The sequence below is a fragment of the Equus przewalskii genome, unplaced genomic scaffold, assembly GCF_037783145.1.
Source record: "Equus przewalskii isolate Varuska unplaced genomic scaffold, EquPr2 ChrUn-9, whole genome shotgun sequence".
Classification (NCBI taxonomy): Eukaryota; Metazoa; Chordata; class Mammalia; order Perissodactyla; family Equidae; genus Equus; species Equus przewalskii.
The window spans coordinates 1489857-1509660 of NW_027228757.1; the positions used below are offsets into that span (position 1 = coordinate 1489857).

Consider the following 19804-nt stretch of genomic DNA (forward strand, 5'->3'; position numbering starts at 1 on the left):
TACAAACATTATCAATGAAGAGATTAATTTTACATTCCTTGTAACTTATACTTTAAATCTAGAAAATAATAATTGGAAACACATATCTATAGCATTTTTAAAACTTTTTATATATTAATTCATATAGCCATCATAACAACTCTGTGAGGTAAGCACTATTATTATATTCCTTTTAATGATAAGGAAATTGAGGCAGAGAAGTTAAAGAAATGAAGTCAAGGTCACACAGGTAAATCAGTGGTGATTTTGGGATTTGAACATAGGCAGTATGTGCCTTTGTCCACTATAATATTTTATCAGTCCATGAGATCTGGCTACAAAATTATTAAAACTATTTAGAGTTTAGCGAGGTGGCTAGATATATAAAAATAAGTAGAGGGGCCGGCCATGTGGCCGAGTGGTTAAGTTCTCGAGCTCTGCTTCAGCGGCTTAGGGTTTTGCCAGTTCGAATCCTGGGTGCGGACATGGCACCACTCCTCAGGCCATGCTGAGGAGGCACCCCACATGCCACAGATAAAAGGACCCACAAGTTAAAATGCACAACTGTGTTCCGGGAGCTTTGCAGAGAAAAAGGAAAAAATAAAATCTTTTTTTTAAAAAAAAAGTAGATTTCTTTTATACCAAGAGTAACTTGTTTAAAAAAACAATTTAAATGTCTTTCAAAATAGAAGTCAAAAATTTTAAATACCTATGAATGTATTCAAAAAGAAAGGAAGCAAAATCCAGATGAAAAACACTGTAAGATTTACTGAAAGCCATAACACAAGACTCCAAAAAATGGAAAATCATACAACATTCCTGGGTGGGAAGAATCATTATTGTGAACTTAATACTCTCCAAGTTTAAAAATAAAGAAAATGCTTAATCAAAAATTTAAAATGTTTGTGCATCAAAATACACTATCAAGAAAGGGAGGAGCCAGTCCCATGGCCAAGTGGTTAAGTTCTCACGCTCTGCTTCAGCGGATCAGGGTTTTGCTGGTTCGAATCCTGGGCACGGACATGGCACCACTCATCAGGCCATGCTGAGGCAGCATCCCATATGTCACAACTAGAAGGACCCACAACTAAAAATACACAACTATGTACCGGGGGGCTTTGGGCAGGAAAAGCAAACATAAAGTCTTTAAAAAAAAAGTTCAATTTATAAAAAAAAAGAAAGTGAAAAGATAACCCATACAATGGGTGAAAATATTTGCAAATCACATATCTGAAGGGACTTGTATCCTCCAAAAATAATGAACTCTTACAACTCGACAATAAAAAGACAACCCAATTTAAAAGTGGGCAAAGGATTTGAGTAGGCATTTCTTCAAAGGAAATAGAGAAATGTCAAATAAGCACGTGAAAAGATGCTCAATATCATTAGTTATTAAAGAAATGCAAATAAAAATCACGATGTGATAACACTTCACACCCTCTAGGATGGCTAGGCCATAATCAAAAAGATGAACGATAACAAGTGTTGTCGAGGATGTGAGAAATAGAAACACTCATACAGTGCTGGTGGGAATGTAAAATGGTGCAGCCACTTTAGAAAATGGTCTGGCAGTTCCTCAAAAAGTTAAACACAAATTTACCATATGACTCAGCAAATTCCATTCCTAGTTATATACCCAAAAGAACTGAAACTATATGTATTCCCACAAAAACCTGTACACGAATGTTCATAGCAGCATTATTCATAACAGCCAAAAAGTGGAAACAATCCAAATATCTAGAAACAAATTGTGGTATATCCATACCATGGAATATTATTTGGCCATAAAAAGGAATGAAGTACTGATACATGCTACAACATGGATGCTACAACATGTTAAGTGAAAGAAGCCAGATACAAAAGGTCACATAGTCTATGATTCCATTTATACGAAATGTCCAGAATAGACAAATACATAGAGACAGAAAGTAAATTAGAGTTTGCCATTGGCTGGTGGCAGGGGGAAATGGGAACTGCCTGCCTATGGGTGCAGGGTTGTTTTGGGGGTAATGAAAATGAGCTAGAATTAGATAATGGTGATGGTTCACAACCTTGTGAATACCCTAAAACCCACTGAACTGTACACTTAAAGTAACCCTCTAAAAAGAGTAACTTTTATGGTATATTAACTATATCTCAATTTTAAATAAAGGAAAAAATAAACACAATGTATTTTCAATCAGAATCCCAACAGCGTTGTGTTTTGGGGAGATGAAGCAAAAGAAAAACAATGCTGCTTAATCTAAAATTCATTTGAAAAGTACACCTGTCAGAATAGGCAAGGAAATACAGAAGAAGAATGAGAATTGCCTCGCCCTAACAGCTATTAAAATATTAAAATGTAGAATTATTGTAATAAAAACAGTATAGCAAAGGAACAAATAGATCAATGCAACAGAAAAGAATGAAGAAATACATTTTATATATATTTATACACACATCGTTTCCTCTATGATAAACGTGGCATTTGTATGGAAATTTATTAAATGCTGAAAGGAAAACACTATAAATTCGGTTTTTAATGAATTTGTATTCTATTAATCATATCAGAATGTAAACTTATTTGAAAAATAGCATTGTGTTTTATTTATTCGATCTAAATACTCCTTGCAGCTACCAGAAACCCCATATGTTGGAAATCGCTGGCTTTCACAAGCACCTCAAACACACCTCAGCATTCAGGGCGAAGACTTTTCGTGATCTGGCCCCTACACTCTAGCCAGTCCAACTCGAAGTACGTAGATCCCAAAGCAGGATGTTTCATAACTTACTCTGGATCACCACTTCTCCAGCCCTCATCCAGCCTGTTCAGCTTCCGTTTCTTTGAAATCCCTGCGTCTAAAGCCCCACCAAGATGAACATTTCATCTTCTTCACCTTTGCTTATTATACAACCCTATTATATGTATTTGCCCGCGTGCCTACCCCGCCACAGTGTGAGTGCCAGAAAGGCAGGACCCGCGGCTTACTTATCTTTACATCCTTATATGCCCTGCTCTTCAAACACTGCTTGGCGCAGAGGAATGAAAAAAAAAGAGAAACTCTTCAAATGACCTTTGGGACGAATCATTTCCCTTTTCCTAAATAGGTAACTGTAACCTGAAGTGGGCAAAAGTCGCAGAAAAGCTCTCTCTCCGATCAGAGGCTGGGACTCCAAAGGAACGTAGCTGAATTTGGGGAAAAACCTGCTTAACTCCCTGACTCATGCGTATTGTCTTCTAGGCTACCGACTTGCCCATAACAAAAATGGATTCTCCTCGCGCCGTTCCGCCTTGATATGAGACTTAGCAGCCATCTTCCTCTAGGGCAAGGCGCAAGCAGGAAGATCACACCCTGCCTGTCTCCGAGAAAGCCAGACGCCTTGAAATCACCGAGAGTCCAATCGGAATAGACGTTCTCACCGGAAGCGCCCTGCCTCACGACCGGAAGAGGCTGTGCGTAAGGGCGTTGGGGGCGGAAGTGACGGTAAGGTGGTAGTGGGGTAGTTGGCGGGTGGTTGAGCAGAGCCGGTCGCCATGTCCGCGGGGAGCGCGACACATCCTGGAGCCGGCGGGTAAAGCTTCTCGGCGAGGGCCTCGCAGCGAGCATGGGGCGCGGGGGGGCGGAGGGACCATGGGAAGATGCGCATGGGTGGCGGGGCGCTTCAGTGGCGAGTGTACATACTGGAAGGCCGGAGTTTTGGGGAGAAGGATGGTGACAGGCCTGGGGCCCTGAAAACGGCCGACGGGGATCAGAGGGCGGAGGAAAGCAGGGACTTTCGGAAGGACGAGGTCATGAGGGACGAGTGGGATCTTCTGATAGAGATGGTGGAGTAGAAAGGAAGTAGATTCTGGAAAAGGGTTGAAAGAAGGGAACATTTGGGGAAATAGTGCAGGAATTATCTATTTAAGGAGATGGGGTGCTAAGGTGTATTAAGGGAAAATAATATAAATAAAAGCTTTGGGTCCCAATATTTTCCTTTTACTTCCTGTAGGCGCCGCAGCAAATGGGACCAACCAGCTCCAGCCCCCCTTCTCTTCCTCCCACCGGCGGCCCCAGGTGGGGAGGTTACCAGCAGTGGGGGAAGCCCTGGGGGCTCCACAGCTGCTCCCTCCGGAGCCTTGGATGCTGCGGCTGCTGTGGCTGCCAAGATCAATGCCATGCTCATGGCCAAAGGAAAGCTGAAACCAACTCAGAATGCTGCTGAGAAGGTATTTGGAGTTAAAGGGACTCTGCTAATTGCTCATTTAATTCAGGTTATTTTGTAATTCTGTAATCTGACAATCGTTGTGTTAATGAAGGAGAAAACGGGGGATACAGTAACTTCAACATCACTTAGTTTTGGAATATATCAGATGATAGTTTCCCGGTTGTTTTTAGGAGGCAATTTTGATTGGACTGATTACATTTCTGGACCAAATGGCTCATTTTGTTTCTTAGTTCAGCTCAGGTTCTATCTATATAATCATTGAAAGCAATGGTTTAATAATCGTTTTTGATACATGACTTCCCTAAAGTCAAAAGAGAAGTTCAGGTAAAGCAAGCGAGCTTTAAAACATGGACTCTAATTAGAATCTATAGATTCAGATTTTTAGTGACTGCCTAACTAAAGTACAATTAAACATGAACTAAAGTGAATAATTTATATATGGGTTGTTTTGCTGTTTTCACATTATTTGAGGAAATTATTTGGTCATTTCATAGAATGCAAGAATCTTTCTACAGGATAATGAGTACAGTGGCTGTTTTTACTGCTAGAATGCATGCTTTGCGCTTAAAATCCTTACAGCAGTTCCGTGGAATGGATTATTGTCAGTAGTTTACAGATGAGGAAAATTAGGGTCGTGAATGTAAAGTAACTTGTCCAAGGTCTATAAATGGTAGGCACAGATCTGACTTCAGAGTCAGCTCAGACACTTGGGTGTTCAGCTTTTCCTTGAAAGCCTGTAGATTCAGAGGATTCCTTGTGTTCCAAGGCAGCCCATTCCATTGTAATTATTATTTGAAAAAAATTCTTTTGGCTTAAGTTAAAGTTTGCCTTCCATGGTACCTATGAAGTGACAAGTTCCTGTGTTTGAAAATGCAGTTCATGTGAGATGATGGATATGTTCAATTCACTATGTGTACGTGTATCAAAACATCAAGTTATACACCTTAAATATGTATAATTTTTGTTGATTATACCTCATTAAAGCTGAAAAAAAGAAAATGAAGTTCTTTACAGGCCTTCCAGTTCATTAGTAGATAACATCAGCAGAATGTTTATCAGTAGGCCATAACCTGTCTGGATGCTTAAATATTCAAGTTCTGCAGAATTAGTGAGAACTTTTAGTGAATTGGAAGTTCATTGTTCATAGTAGTTTTGTAGTTTGCAAAGATGGTGTGAGTCACGTGTCTGTTTCTAAGGTCTACAAGGAAACATTAAAAGCACACTGATGGAGATGGAATGCTCCTTAAATATTAAAACCCTTCCTACTGGTGTTAATCACTTAGACTTACTCTTTTCCTCTAAAAGGTAGTCTAAAATAGTAAACTCAGCAGGAGGCAGCATGGTACATAAACGCTGGGTTTAGAATCAGAATACCTAGGTTTGAAACCCAGAATCCCAGGTATTGTTTGTGTGGCTTTGACATCTTTAGTCTCTGTCCTCATCTGTAATGGAATTGATAGTAATAATTACCTGTGCAGTCCGGTACAGTGGATACTAGCCACATGTGGCTGTTTGAATTAAAAATAAAATTTAAAATTTAGTTTCTCAGTCACATTAGCCACATTTCAAGTGCTTAGTGGACATGTGGCTAGTGGCACACATGTTGGGCTGCCAGATAGAGAATGCTTATGTCATCAAAGAAAGTTTTGTAGGACAACACTAATATATGCCTTTAAAGGTGACCATAAGGATTCAGTGTGGGGCTGGCCCAGTGGTGCAGCAGTTAAGTTTGTGCACTCCGCTTCGCTGGCCCAGGGTTCACTGGTTCAGATGCCCGGTGTGGACCTAGCCACCACCTATCAAGCCATGCTGTGGCAGGCATCCCACATATAAAGTGGAGGAAGGTGGGCACGGATGTTAGCTCAGGGCCAGTCTTCCTCAGCAAAAAGAGGAGGCTTGGCAGCAGATGTTAGCTCAGGGCTGATCTTCCTCAGAAAAGAAAGGATTCAGTGAGATAAGATGTGTAAATGCATACTGAAAAGGGCTAAGCAGAAGTAAAGAGATGATGTCAAGTCTATTTAGTTTGCCTCCTCATTTTAAAAATGCACCTAATGCACAAAGAATCTGTGTTTTACCTTCCTTGAGCAGATTTGCTAGACATTGGTCCAGGGTAGCTAAGGGTGGAAGAAGGCCATTTTGAGATTAAGATTTTTTTCAGGTAGCACTCAAATCCAGCTATCTGGAATTGCCTGTAGTTTAAGTTGAGAAAAACTAGATCAGATTTTGGGATCTTACCTGGCTGTCTGTCTATTCTGTTTGTTCTTCCTTAATAAAGGGAGTAATAAGATGTTAATTAGATACAATTTAAGGGTTTTTGAGATCGTTGCAAGGATGGAATTAGTTGAATTTGATGTGTTGTGACGATAGTGTTGACACAAAGGCAACTTTCTATTGCCTGAATGAGATGTATGACTTCTTGGACTCTGCACTGAGTGTTAGCTCTACCCTGTATTTTACTACACATACAGCTAGCTGATTGAGTTGTAAAGGGTCATAACTCGACCCTTTAGCTTTCCCTTTGGAGATTGCAGGTTCTGGTCCATAGAGTTTCTGTAATTATATGATCATAAAAATGCGTACACAGCCACGGTTATAGAGAAATCTAATGATGGCCTTCAAGTAAGTTGACTACCGGGTGTCATTTTAGTGAGGTTTTCTTTGCTTGTTATCTCACTTACGAAGAATGACCAAGGAGTATTTCCAAGTATGTTTGCAGACAGGTAAAAGGAAAGGTAGGGAGGCGGTGGTACATGGGAAGGGGCGTTTGACAACAATTAGACAAAAAAAAGATATTTCGTCTTCTAAACTTTTTAATCTGATTTCTCTTTTTGTAGCTTCAGGCCCCTGGCAAAGGCCTAACTAGCAATAAAAGCAAGGATGACCTGGTGGTCGCTGAAGTAGAGATCAATGATGTGCCTCTCACGTGTAGGAACTTGCTGACTCGAGGACAGACCCAAGATGAGGTGTGAAGATGTTGGGCTTCTTTGGGGAAGGTGGTGGGTGGGTGTAGTTTCGGGAGGACAAGACCTCTAAACAGACAAACAAGAGTCAGATATTTATTAGTGGGTTTGGGTGGGTCATAGTCTCCAAAGTCAGGATTGGGTTTAATTTAATTGCAGAGGAACATCTTAGTGAAGGTGAAGAGACCTGGGTTGGTTTGAGTAGGAAGCAATGGAACTGAAATTTCAGATATGGGCGAGAACTCACTCCTGCTTTATTGGTGGAGTGAATGAATAGGGAAAATCTATCCTGTTACCTGTCATTGAAATCAGTCAATTGCCACATCATCGTTTTAATAAGATGTTTGCTTTTTAGATCAGCCGACTTAGTGGGGCTGCAGTGTCAACTCGAGGGAGGTTCATGACAACTGAGGAGAAGGCCAAAGTAGGACCAGGGTATGTATGCATGTCCTCTGCCTTGAAGAAGGATTGGACGTATGTTTCGTATTTTTCACTCTTAGGGAATATGTGTAAATGTTTGGTTAGTAGCTTCATATATATATGTGTGTGTGTGTATATATGCTTTATTGCAGAATTTGGGACATCTCCAACAGATGTAAGAAGTGTTGGCAGCTATTTATCCTATTGTTCTTTGGTTTTTTATTTCACAATTAATGGTTTTATTAGAGGAAACAGATTACATGAAGTGTAAAAGAAGATAATAATTAACTTTTTTTTTTGAGGAAGATTAGCCCTGAGCTAATATCTGCCACTAATCCTCTTCTTTTTCTGAGGAAGACTGGCCCTGAGCCAACATCCATGGCCATCTTTCTCTACTTTTTACATGTGGGATGCCTGCCACAGCTTGGCTCAACAAGCAGTGTGTAGGTCCACACCCGGGATCTGAACCGGTGAACACCAGGCTGCCGAAGCAGAACACACGAACTTAACTGCTGTGCCACCGGGCCTGCCCCAAATGTTAACATTTAATGAGTATACTTCTGAACTCTGAATATTTAATGAGTATATTTCTGAATATCTGGAAATATTTCTTTCAAGAAATGGGCTCATGTTTTGTTGTCATCTCCCTGTAGAAAAATTTTTTTAATCAAGCTCCTTAATGCCTCTATGATGGTTATAGGTTATCCATGTAAAGATTTCATCTCAATTTAGTTTCATCGCTTCCATTATTTAGTTTTTGAGGAAAGGTACTTGAGGTAATGCAACGTTTTTAACATTGGCTTAAACCGAATATAATTAGGAGCCAAAATTTGCTCCCCAAACCAAGAGTGTATTTCAACTTTGTGTATGTGCTAGTTGCTGTTTTGAACATTTTTGTCTTTAAAGAGTTATTTTCTACGTACAGCTTTTTATTTACTGTATGGTTATTGATCACTTTCTCTATTATTATAATCAAAATCTGAATCTAAGCGGGGCTGGCCCCATGGCTGAGTGGTTAAGTTCGCGCGCTCCGCTGCAGGCGGCCCAGTGTTTTGTTGGTTCGGATCCTGGGCGCAGACATGGCACTGCTCATCAAACCACGCTGAGGCAGCGTCCCACATACCACAACTAGAAGAACCCACAACGAGAAATATACAACTTTGTACTGGGGGGCTTTGGGGAGAAAAAGGAAAAAATAAAATCTTTAAAAAAAAAACAATCTGAATCTAAGCTACTTTACATTTAGAATCTAAAGAGTCTTCTCAGTTGGTGTAGGCCGTTAAAGAAATTTATCTATATGCCACCATCGCTTTTTTTTTCTTTTTTTTGAGGAAGATTAGTCCTGAGCTAACTACTGCCAGTCTTCCTGTATTTTATACGTGGGATGCCTACCACAGCGTGGCTTTTTGCCAAGCAGTGCCGTGTCCGCACCCAGGATCCAAACCGGTGAACCCTGGGCCGCCAAGAAGCGGAATATGCACGCTTAACTGCTGCGCCACCGGGCCAGCCCCACCAGCATCACTCTGGACCCATTAATTTGGGCAGCCAAGAGCCGATTTACCCATAACCTATTAGATAACTAACAAAAGGGAATTCTGTTCTCAAACACTGGTTTTCTCCTCTGACTGGATATTAATGTTCATGAGCCCATAAGAACAGATTTGATCCATAAGTGAGCCAGTTAACTTTAGGCTCACATGAATGGATAACCAGAAAATTTTATTCATTTACCGGCTGTTAAACCATGTTCTTAGAAATTAACTAGCAATAGCTGTTATTACGTATATAGTCCCTTTTACTTGTTTGGAAACTTTAAACATTGCAAATTACATTTGAAGACCCATTTGGCTCTTTTGGTTAGGACCAGTTTGAGATCATCTTTATATTTCTCTTTATAGGGATCGTCCATTATATCTTCACGTTCAGGGCCAGACACGGGAGTTAGTGGACAGTAAGTAATGTTTTTGGCTCACGTATCGCTTTTTGTGAAGGGCAAAGTAGAGACCTGTATGTAATAAATTAGCAGGCTGTTCCTGAATGTTTTCCTCTTATTTATGAACTACTCATGGATATGCATGGGGAGCGAAATACTTGGGTGATCTATAAAATGAGTTAATGCTTGAGCGTTGGCTTGCATTTATCACTGGGTACTAATCAGTTCATTCAATTCTTTGGTATAGTATCTTCCTATCTGTGTTTTTCCGTAGGAGCTGTAAACCGAATCAAAGAAATCATCACCAATGGGGTGGTCAAGGCTGCCACAGGGACGAGTCCAACTTTTAATGGGGCAACAGTCACTGTCTATCACCAGCCAGCGCCTATTGCACAGCTGTCTCCAGCTGTTAGCCAGAAGCCTCCCTTCCAGTCAGGGGTATGTTTTGTGGAGAGATTATTAAGTGCTTTATCATTTCTGTAAAAATGATGTGTGCCAAGTAATACAGAAAGTATGAAGAAAATAATAAAATCCTGAAATTCCAATCTGAAAGTTACCCGCTGTTGCTATCTTGTTAAGGGACCATTTAGGTTTCCAAGATGTAATGAACAGCTGAGCGCACATCTCTTTATAGTGATATCCTCTAGGAAGAGGATTGATAGATCAAAGAGTATGCACATTGTACATTTTGAAGTTAGTGGTCTGAATTTATACTTGCAAACTTGATGGCAGCTGGAGGACTAAGAAGGCTGAGTCTGATGAAGCAAGACTCGGCTGATACAATCCTCCTAGAAAAAGGGGTTGGAGAGAGCAGCCCTTATTGGAGAGTATCACAGGGCTGACTGTACTACCCAACACTCCACTCCAGTTTTACAGGAGACTGTCTTTGCCATGATTTCTTATTAACATAAATTAGTCAAGGGAAGTGGGTATGCTTACTCATTGTTTGATCTTGGGTTTTTCTCTCTTAAATAGATTTTGCTGAACAGAGTAAGGTGTTAGTGTTGTAGGTAGGTACATGGAATATGTAGTTTTTGCTTAAATTAAGCTTCTTAGTAGTGTTTATGTTTATGGACTCTTGCTAGAAATTATAGGGGTCCTTATTCTGGAAGCTATTAAAAGTATCTGGAAGATTAAAGTGTTTTGCTTAATATCAAGATTAGGATTTAATTACGTATTCTCTGTTTAATCTGGGCTATTGTGTTCTTCTACAGATGCATTATGTTCAAGATAAATTGTTCGTGGGTCTAGAACATGCTGTGCCCACTTTTAATGTGAAGGAGAAAGTGGAAGGTCCAGGCTGCTCCTATTTGCAGCACATTCAGATTGAAACAGGTGCCAAAGTCTTCCTACGAGGCAAAGGTTCAGGCTGCATTGAACCAGCATCTGGCCGAGAAGCTTTTGAACCTATGTATATTTACATCAGGTATGAATGGATGGGGCTGAAGACGTTTGAATCCTTGTTCAACTTACCAGTACAGGCAGGAATGATTCAGGAGTAAGAGAAAATGGGCTTAATCAGTAGTAACATAAGGAACTAAGGTAAACACTTAATCGCTTTATGATTAGTTAATAAAAATTGTTGAATTAGGGCTGGCCCGGTAGCGCAGTGGTTAACTTCGCACATTCCACTTTGGCAGCCTGGGGTTTGCCGGTTCGGATCCCAGGTGCAGACATGGCACCGCTTGGCAAGCTATGCTGTGGTAGGCGTCCCACATATAAAGTAGAGGAAGATGGGCACGGATGTTAGCTCAGGGCCAGTCTTCCTCAGCCAAAAGTGGAGGATTGGGAGCAGGTGTTAGCTCAGGGCTAATCTTCCTCAAAAAGAAAAAAAAAGCTATTTAAAAATTGTTGAAGTAGAAGGTGGAATTCTCTTTTTAGTATTCAAGTCCCTGGGTTTTACGCAAGTGTGTGATCCTAAAATGAGCTGTGATGAGCCTAAAATAATTTTCGTTTAAACCTATGACAATATTTTAAATATCTTTTCTTTATATCAAGAAGTATCACTATTCAGAAAAAGACCAAGAAAATATTTGTGGTGATGATACCAGTTATATCTTAAAGGACTTCTCTGACATTTTGTGTTCCTATTTTGTGATTTTCAGAAGCTTAGATTTGTGCTGCATTGACTATATTCAATTTATAAAACTGCATGCAAAATGAAAGTAGAATTCTTTAGCTTTTATTTTTCTCCTCTTTGAATTTTTGTTTCTTTTTTCTTTGCAGTCATCCCAAACCAGAAGGTCTGGCTGCTGCCAAGAAGCTCTGTGAGAATCTCTTGCAAACAGTGAGTTATATTTGTCTGTCTGATACTCATTCAGAAGAGCTGCTGCCATTTTGGATTGTGTCTTAGCTATTTTTCCCACCTATATTAGTTTCCTAGGCTGCCATACAAATTTACTGCTACTTGGGTGACTTACACAACAAAAATTTACTTTCTCACAGTTTGGGGAGCAAGAAGTCCGAAATCAAGGTGTGGGCCGGGTTGATTTCTTCTGGAGGCTGTGAGGGAACAGCCATCCCATGCCTGTGTCCTAGCTTCTTGTGATTGCCTGCAGTCCTTGCCTTGCCTTGTATCAACATGACTTCAATCTCTGCTGTCATCTTCATCTGGCCTTCCCTGTATTTCTGTGTCTGTCTCCTTTTCTAAGGGTACCAGTTGTTGGATTTAGGGGCCACCCTAATCCAGTATGACCTCATCTTAACTGCTTACATCTGCAAAGACCTTGTTTCCAAAATATATAAGGTCACATTCTGAGGTTCTGGGAAGACGTGAGTTTTGAGGGGGACACTATTCAAACCACTACACCATTACAGCAACTACCATTCTCTATAAGGAAGTCAAACTCCCCTAGCCAGAGTCACAGTTGGTATGCGTTTCTTCAGGCGCTGTTTCAATATGCAATTTTGAAATCTATATTACATTAGTATCATAAAATCTTAATGTTTTCAGCTGTTTAAATATTACTTTTAATCCTGGTCAAGTCATTTATGATGGGCATTTCAAATTCTTTTTAATATTAGCTTTAGCTAAAGTAAAGCTAGAGCTGTAATAGTTTAAACCAGTTAGCATTGCCTTTGGGATACTTGCTTATTTGATTATTCATTCTTTTCATTCTGTAATCAAATAACCAAAAATTAAATCATAGGGTTGTTTATATATCACCTAAAGGATATCAGGTTTGGGAGTTGAATATGTTCAACCTTGTGTTATTTGGTATTTAATGGTGCCCTTTTGGGAAGCTGTTGTTTACTTTGCTTTTGTGAGATAACCTAATTTACCATCTCTTATACCAGATAACTTCCCTGACCATTCCCCATCTGTTTCTTTGTTGCTACTTGAAGTTATGGACTTAGTAAGATGCTAATAATGAAGAACTGGAGAGGGGCCGTGCTAAACCGTTATTAAACCATGAGCTCCTTGAGAACAAGTCACCCAGCAGATAAAAGAATGAATGAATTCTCAACAGTTACACTGACAACTTAGAAATTGCGTAACTGCTTAGTTTCTGTGGCACTCTGAATGATTTGTACCCCAGAATTGGATCTAGTTTGGAGGATTTAGGATGCTCCTGATGTCCATGCTCCTGATTCCCGAAACCTGGCTTAATTTATAGGTGTGCCATATTAAAATTTAGATCAAACAAGTCTGAATTTGATTGAAACATCGATGGAAATATTTCAATTCCTAATTGCTTTGGTCCTGAATTGTAGAATTGGATCTTTATAAATACTCAGTGCATTGGGACTGTCTCATATTAATTTTGTCCCTTCTCTTTCAGGTTCATGGTGAATACTCTAGATTTGTGAATCAGATTAATACTGCTGTACCTTTACCAGGTGGGTGTGTCTTGAAGTGTTTAAAAAATGTTTTGGTAGTGAGATTTATGCATAAAATATACTTGAGGCTAGCCTAACTGTGCCAGGGCACTAATAATGTTCCCTTCAACTTAGGGTAATTCATGCCTCAGTGTTATTCTTCCCTAGAGATTAAGTTTAATATTCAGCTAAAATGTCTCATTCTGCTGCAGCTGATTAAACACTTTTTTTCTTCCCCCTCAGGCTATACACAACCCTCTGCTATAAGTAGTGTCCCTCCTCAACCACCATATTATCCATCCAATGGCTATCAGTCTGGTTACCCTGTTGTTCCCCCTCCTCAGCAGCCAGTTCAACCTCCTTATGGAGTACCAAGCATAGTGCCACCAGCTGTTTCATTGGCACCTGGAGTCTTGCCAGCATTACCTACTGGAGTCCCCCCCGTGCCAACACAATACCCGATAACACAAGTGCAGCCTCCTGCTAGCACTGGACAGGTAGGATGCAAGGATATGAAACATGATGCCTTTGAATTAGGAAAAACTGGGGCAGGCAAGGGGTGGGAATGTGGTGGTGGTATTCAGAAATGATATGTAATGTGAGGTATTTTATATTGTCTTCCTGTGTTCCCACCACCAAACCACCTGAATTCCTTGAGATAGGGTGTACATGTGCGTATTCATCCTGAAGTTTACGGTTGGTTTCACAAGACTTGACACCGAATAGCAGCAGGAGTTGGTAAGCTTTCTATAAAGGGCTAGATGGTAAATATTTTAGGCTTTGTGGGCTGTACAGTCTGCTATAACTACTGCACTCCATCGGAGCACAAAAGCAGCCGTGGACAATACCAAATGAATGGCTGTGTTCCAGTAGAACTTGATTTACAAAAACAGGTGGCAGGCCAGAATCATAGTTGGCCGTACTCTGGGCCATCATTTGCCTGTGTCTGGCTCAAGGGCACTGGCCTATTCCACACCTCTAAATGATTGGGACTGAGACACTAGTCTTAGAAATATTATACTATGTACAGGTGTTCCTAGGCCAAGAGATGTGAACTTTCCAAACTTAAGGATCAGGAAAGCTAGTATAAAAGAAACTAGAATTTTAGGAAAACAGTTGGTGGCCGGGTCATCTAGGTAGATTATATACAGTCCTTAGAGACAAGGCAGAGAGCATGGTAATGGATTTATGGCAGGCCCTTCTGTGGGCCTCTCATAGTGTACCCATGCAAGAGTAAACTGCAGCCTCGAACCATTGCCCAGCCTCCTTATCTGTGGGCTGTGAGCACTGAAGGGGGTTGTACAGTGTGAAATGAAGAAGGGCTGGTGAACTAAATTCTGTTTGTGGTCCCTAGTCATACTTATTTTACTTTTTATATTTAGGCAGAGCTATAGTTCTCCAGCTTTGAGCCACACTGTTTTGTAATTTGGAAGCAATATAGCAGAGTGGTTAAGAGTTGGGGTTTAGAGATAGACTGCCAGGGTTTGTCATGCTTTCCCATTTTTGAGCTGTATGATCTTGGGATATAACTTAACCTATCCAGGCTTTGGTTTTCTTTAGATATAAAATGGGCATAATGATAATATCTGAAAGAGTTGCAAGGGTTAAGTAAAATGATCCAAGCAGTCATAAGTATTAGCTGTTGGTAATAAGAGTTTTCCTTTTAGAAGTGCTTGTCTTCTCTAATATATATTGTCTTTTGGTCACCCCTTATTCCTTTTTGGAACAACCTCATGAAACATTAGACAGCCTTGCTTTTGACTTAACAGCTTATCCATGGAAGTGGTAGATGAAGTTGCCTTTGCCACAAACATTAGCAGGATTTGTGATCCCCGAAAGAGCTAATCACATTGATTTAAGGGCTTTAAATAAGAGAATGTTCTTGCTTGATAACTTCTGAACTAAGTAAGTGGCTGGAGTTTTTATTGTTTGTTAATGGTCGTGTTTGCTCCTAAGAGCCCAAATGCACAACCGGTTTTTCCTGAGAGTTCAAAGCACTGTAGAGATTGTCAATTTCATGTTTCCCTCCCATGAGGGTGGGAAGGCTAGGCGATACTGTTACCAAATTATGTATAGAGGAAACTAAGGACTGGAGGATGAAAGATTCGTCTGATACATACTGATCATTAGAGTATATTGTAATCATTGTTTACTTATTCATTAGTTGGACGTTCTCACACCTTTTTCCCTTTGGTTTGTTTTGGTCCCAGAGTCCGATGAGTGGGCCTTTTATTCCTGCTGCTCCTGTCAAAACTGCCTTGCCTGCTGGCCCCCAGCCCCAGCCCCCGCCCCAGCCCCAGCCCCCACTCCCAACTCAACCCCAGGCACAGAAGAGGCGATTCACAGAGGAGCTACCAGATGAACAAGAATCTGGACTTCTTGGATACCAGGTTAAATAAAATACCCTGTCTTACTTTCCTCATCTTATCCTACTATATTCTCCCTTTAAAGAAAGATAAATTCACATCTATATCAACTGTCCTCCCAGTGCTAGGATTTCTGCCTTCTGGAATCCATTTAGATTAGGTTTTTATCCTTGGGGGATTAATTGGAAACGAGAGTGATTCCCTTTGGGTGGGTTTTGTCTTTGGGGTCAGAGTGATAAGAAAATACAAAGCTTTCACCTAGAGAGAATCTCCTATGACCAGCATCTGGAAGGAGTTCTGTAGAGTTCTGCACTTCCTCTTATTCATACAACAGACTCTTGAAAGCCTCTGATAGTTCTTACTTCCCTACACATCTCACCAAAAGCTAATATTCTACCAATATATGGTTTGTATTGAAAACCTTGGCTTTCAATTTACTGTTCTCTTTTCCCCTCCAAAAAAAGGCGGCCAGAAATGGAGTGATTCTGTGCTTAGACATAGTAATAAACACAGTCATTCACTAGAGTTTTTTAAAGATTATTAAAGCGTGTAGTTTTGATGCAGTTTTATTTCACTGGGAAAGCATCTTTACTTTTTGCTAGAATCCTTGAAGCATTCTTTGAAATAAACTTTGAAACATTTTTGTAGTTTATAGTAGGTTTATTCCAACCGATTATGGATAGTTGAAAATAGACATAGCATAATGAATCATAACATCCCTGACCAAGTCCTCCAGAGAAAAATCATCTCTACTTCAGCTATAGTTATACTCCAGATCCCAAAGAGCTATGTAGTGCAGCTTACTGCAGTGTATCAGAAAGATGAGGCACTTGTCAGTTACATTAAGGAGCTAAAGTCAATACAGCAGTTGTAGATTTGCTAATGCCACTGTATTTTTCTGCTCATAGCATGGACCCATTCATATGACTAATTTAGGTACAGGCTTCTCCAGTCAGAATGAGATTGAAGGTGCAGGATCGAAGCCGGCAAGTTCCTCAGGCAAAGAGCGAGAGAGGGACAGGTGAGTTGATTGAAACATAATTATATGAGTATATTCAAATATTTGCACCATTAGTGGGAATAATGATCATTGATATGAGCTTCCATGTTCTAAAACTAAAGTGAAATCATTTGGATCAAACAAGCCCCTGTTTGTTATAATTGATGCAGTAATGGAAAATGTAACGATCTGCCTTTCACAGTCTTAGGAGGAGTTACATTCAGCTTTGGATAATTCACAACATGCTTAGTCAGGCATCTTCCTTTACTCTCATTGTTTGCCTCTTGGCCATTTTCCTAAGGGTAGGCAGTAACAGAAGTGTTACACAATCAAGCCATTTTTGCTACTTAGAATCATAGAATATCATGGATGGGGGTACTTGAATGGGAGTTCAGCCTGCCATCCAATGAATTCTCCTTTCCTATATTATAATATTAGACTTCATAAGAGGGAGCTGACTTCCCACTACGGTTCATTCTATTTTTGGCATGGCCTGGCTCTGTGGACAGGACTTGTGATCTTATAACTTGATAATAGCTTGAAGGGTAGGGGGTCTGGTGCAAAGAGTTGAAATTAATGGTTAAAAAACTCGAAAGATTATCTGTAGACTGTATTGTTTATCCTACTTCTTATCTACTGGAGAAATTAAAGATTGATTGAATTTGTCTGAAAGACTACTTCATTTTTTTTATTCTAACAGGCAGTTGATGCCTCCACCAGCCTTTCCAGTGACTGGAATAAAAACAGAGTCTGATGAAAGGAATGGATCTGGGACCTTAACGGGGAGCCATGGTGAGTAAGGTGTAGCTGGGGGAACAAGGGAGTGGCTAAGACTGGTCTTAAGCTATTAGTTTTCTAATCTGATGTTCATTCAGGTCTGACTCATTCACGTGTTTAATCCAACCTCTATAACGTACTGGCTAATGAGAATACCTTTTTTTTATTTATATGGACAGCATATAGTTACACAGCCTTATATTTTCAACCGACGTGTGTCTAGAAAAGAGTCAGTCGACTTATATTTTATACGTAGCATCAGTGACATTAAAAACCTAGGAAATACTAATGATTGGTAGGTCATTTCAAAATTTTGTTGTCTTTGTTGTCTGAATACCTGGAGGTAATCTGATACAGGCTTAATAAATACGGATTTTTCTTTGTGTTGGGAGCTGAGCCCTGTCTCCCTTCATAGCTCTATTCGTCGGGAATGGTCAGCCTGTGGCTGTTATAAAAAATGTTGCTTACTCGTATCCCAGAACTCTAATTCCTGTAGAGGTACATGGGATTGTTTTTGTTCTTTGCCCGTAGTCGTCATAAAAACGAACAGAAGAAAATAAGTTTTTTTCTTTTCTTAACTTCTTTTCTTTTAACTCTTTAAAAGGTGAAATAGCCTCCAGAGACTCACTTGCTAACTTTCCTTTTTTTTCTTTTTTCTTTTTTTTTTTGTGTTTCTTTTTTCTTTCTCTGTTTTCTTACATGGTTCTGGTGGATTCACATTTGCTGATGCTGGTGCTGTTTTTCCTGTGATCTTCAACGTTTTTGGGTGACCATGACCCTGTGACCTCAAAATGGTGTCCAACTAACCACTTACAATTAACATCTTTTTTTTATTAACGAATTTATGGTATTATCTTTTTTTTTTTCCTTGGTGGGGAATGGGGTTGGGGTTGTTTTTCTCTATTCTAGATTATCCGGTCAAGAAGATGAAAACTACAGAAAAGGGATTTGGCTTGGTGGCTTATGCTGCAGATTCATCTGATGAAGAGGAGGAACACGGAGGTCATAAAAATGCAAGTAGTTTTCCACAGGGCTGGAGTTTGGGATATCAATACCCTTCATCACAACCACGAGCTAAACAACAGATGCCATTCTGGATGGCCCCGTAGGAAGGAGTGGAACAGAGTTTTGACCCTCGGTGACTCTTCTTTAGCAATAATGCATGCATTTGATTTAAGAAGACTCTGGGGCCAGTACTGGGAACATCTTGGACCTTTGCAGAAGTTAGGGATGCCGTGTCCTCTTTCTTAAAGGAGTTCCATTCTTTTTAAAACATCCTTATTTCTGCAGTGGCATAGCATCTGTTAAAATTTACTTAGAATCACAAATTTGTCTCAGAAGCTTTTTAACAGTTGGTGAAATGTGCTTGTTCAACAAAGCATCCCAACAGGGTCATTCCAATATACATTTGACCTGGTCCAGCCTTTTCCAAATGAATAGCCCCTATTCTGACATAAAGTTTTATTTGTATTTTATTACTGTTTGGTGAATTTTGATAATAACTGGTTATAAACAAAGCCTTACTATTTATTAGTGGGGAAAAGATTTTAAGACCCTTTTCCTTTCAGTGCTAAGTATAAGAACTCATCCCTATTTCATTTTTGGATTCTTTCTGTTTTGGAAAATGCAGTTTTACTAATTTAAAACTATCGGATATAGCTGGATCCTGGGTAGGAAAATGAAGTTATTTTTTTTATTGTGTCTTTTTATTGGGATGATCCAAAGCTGGCACTTCCAGGCACACTTGTCTCAGATAGCCATTGCTGTTTTTATTGCTCTTCTAAGCTCCTTGTCTTCAACTGGGTCAGAGAAAACTACCTGCTCAAAGGCTGGTCAGAACTCATCACAGAAACGAAACACAGTGGTCTGTCTCTCTCAGAACTGGTTGCAGCTAAAATAGAGAGATTTGACTGCTCGCAATAGGATGGTGGACTTAGTGACTGAAATTGCAACTTGTCCTTTTTCTTGGCATTACAGGTTTTGCCAAAAGAACTTTTTTGTATCAAATATTGATGTGTGAAAGTGAAGGAGCTAGTCTGCTGAACCAGGAGTAGTTTGAGATACTGAACTGTCATTTTTGCACATTTGAATACTTTGCAGGCTGGCTTTGTACAAACTTATCCTCTGGTTTCCTATATGTTGTAAATATTTAGACCATAATTTCATTATAAATAAATGTATAAATATTCTGCCTGTGGTTTCTGTTTTTCCTTCCACAACCCACCCTACACTAAAATTCATAAACTTTTTTACTCATAGTATAATGAAATTATAACCCCATCAGAAAAATGCACATGTGGACCTAAAAGTTTTCAGGCAGTTCCGAGAGATTTATGACTTTCCAAAGTCAACCCTTAAAAGT

At 39.8% G+C, this 19804-nt stretch overlaps 1 protein-coding gene and 2 non-coding genes across 5 annotated transcripts; all 3 read left to right on the plus strand.

The window, feature by feature from the left end:
- Positions 1–3301: 3301 nt before the first annotated feature.
- KHDC4 (KH domain containing 4, pre-mRNA splicing factor) lies at positions 3302–19631 on the plus strand. Of its 3 annotated transcripts, none has more exons than XR_544362.2 (14): positions 3302–3531; positions 3952–4168; positions 7002–7130; positions 7483–7562; positions 9446–9498; positions 9755–9918; positions 10695–10906; positions 11707–11767; positions 13263–13320; positions 13543–13796; positions 15510–15689; positions 16602–16686; positions 17366–17457; positions 18352–19631. XR_544362.2 is itself a non-coding variant. In XM_008516787.2 (14 exons), the coding sequence occupies exons 1-14, from the start codon at positions 3494–3496 to the stop codon at positions 18549–18551; spliced, it is 1851 nt and encodes a 616-aa protein (XP_008515009.1). In that variant the 5' UTR covers positions 3302–3493; the 3' UTR covers positions 18552–19631. The 3 variants fall into 3 exon arrangements, 2 of the variants coding, with proteins under 2 accessions (XP_008515009.1, XP_070464767.1); XM_008516787.2 differs by having other exon boundaries at positions 16574–16686; XM_070608666.1 differs by lacking the exon at positions 18352–19631 and having other exon boundaries at positions 17366–18283.
- LOC139081762 (small Cajal body-specific RNA 4) lies at positions 10212–10340 on the plus strand. Its single transcript, XR_011537051.1, has one exon. It is a non-coding gene; the product is annotated as a small Cajal body-specific RNA 4 (non-coding RNA).
- On the plus strand, positions 14472–14606 carry LOC139081761 (small nucleolar RNA SNORA42/SNORA80 family). The gene has a single exon (XR_011537050.1). It is a non-coding gene; the product is annotated as a small nucleolar RNA SNORA42/SNORA80 family (small nucleolar RNA).
- Positions 19632–19804: the final 173 nt, after the last annotated feature.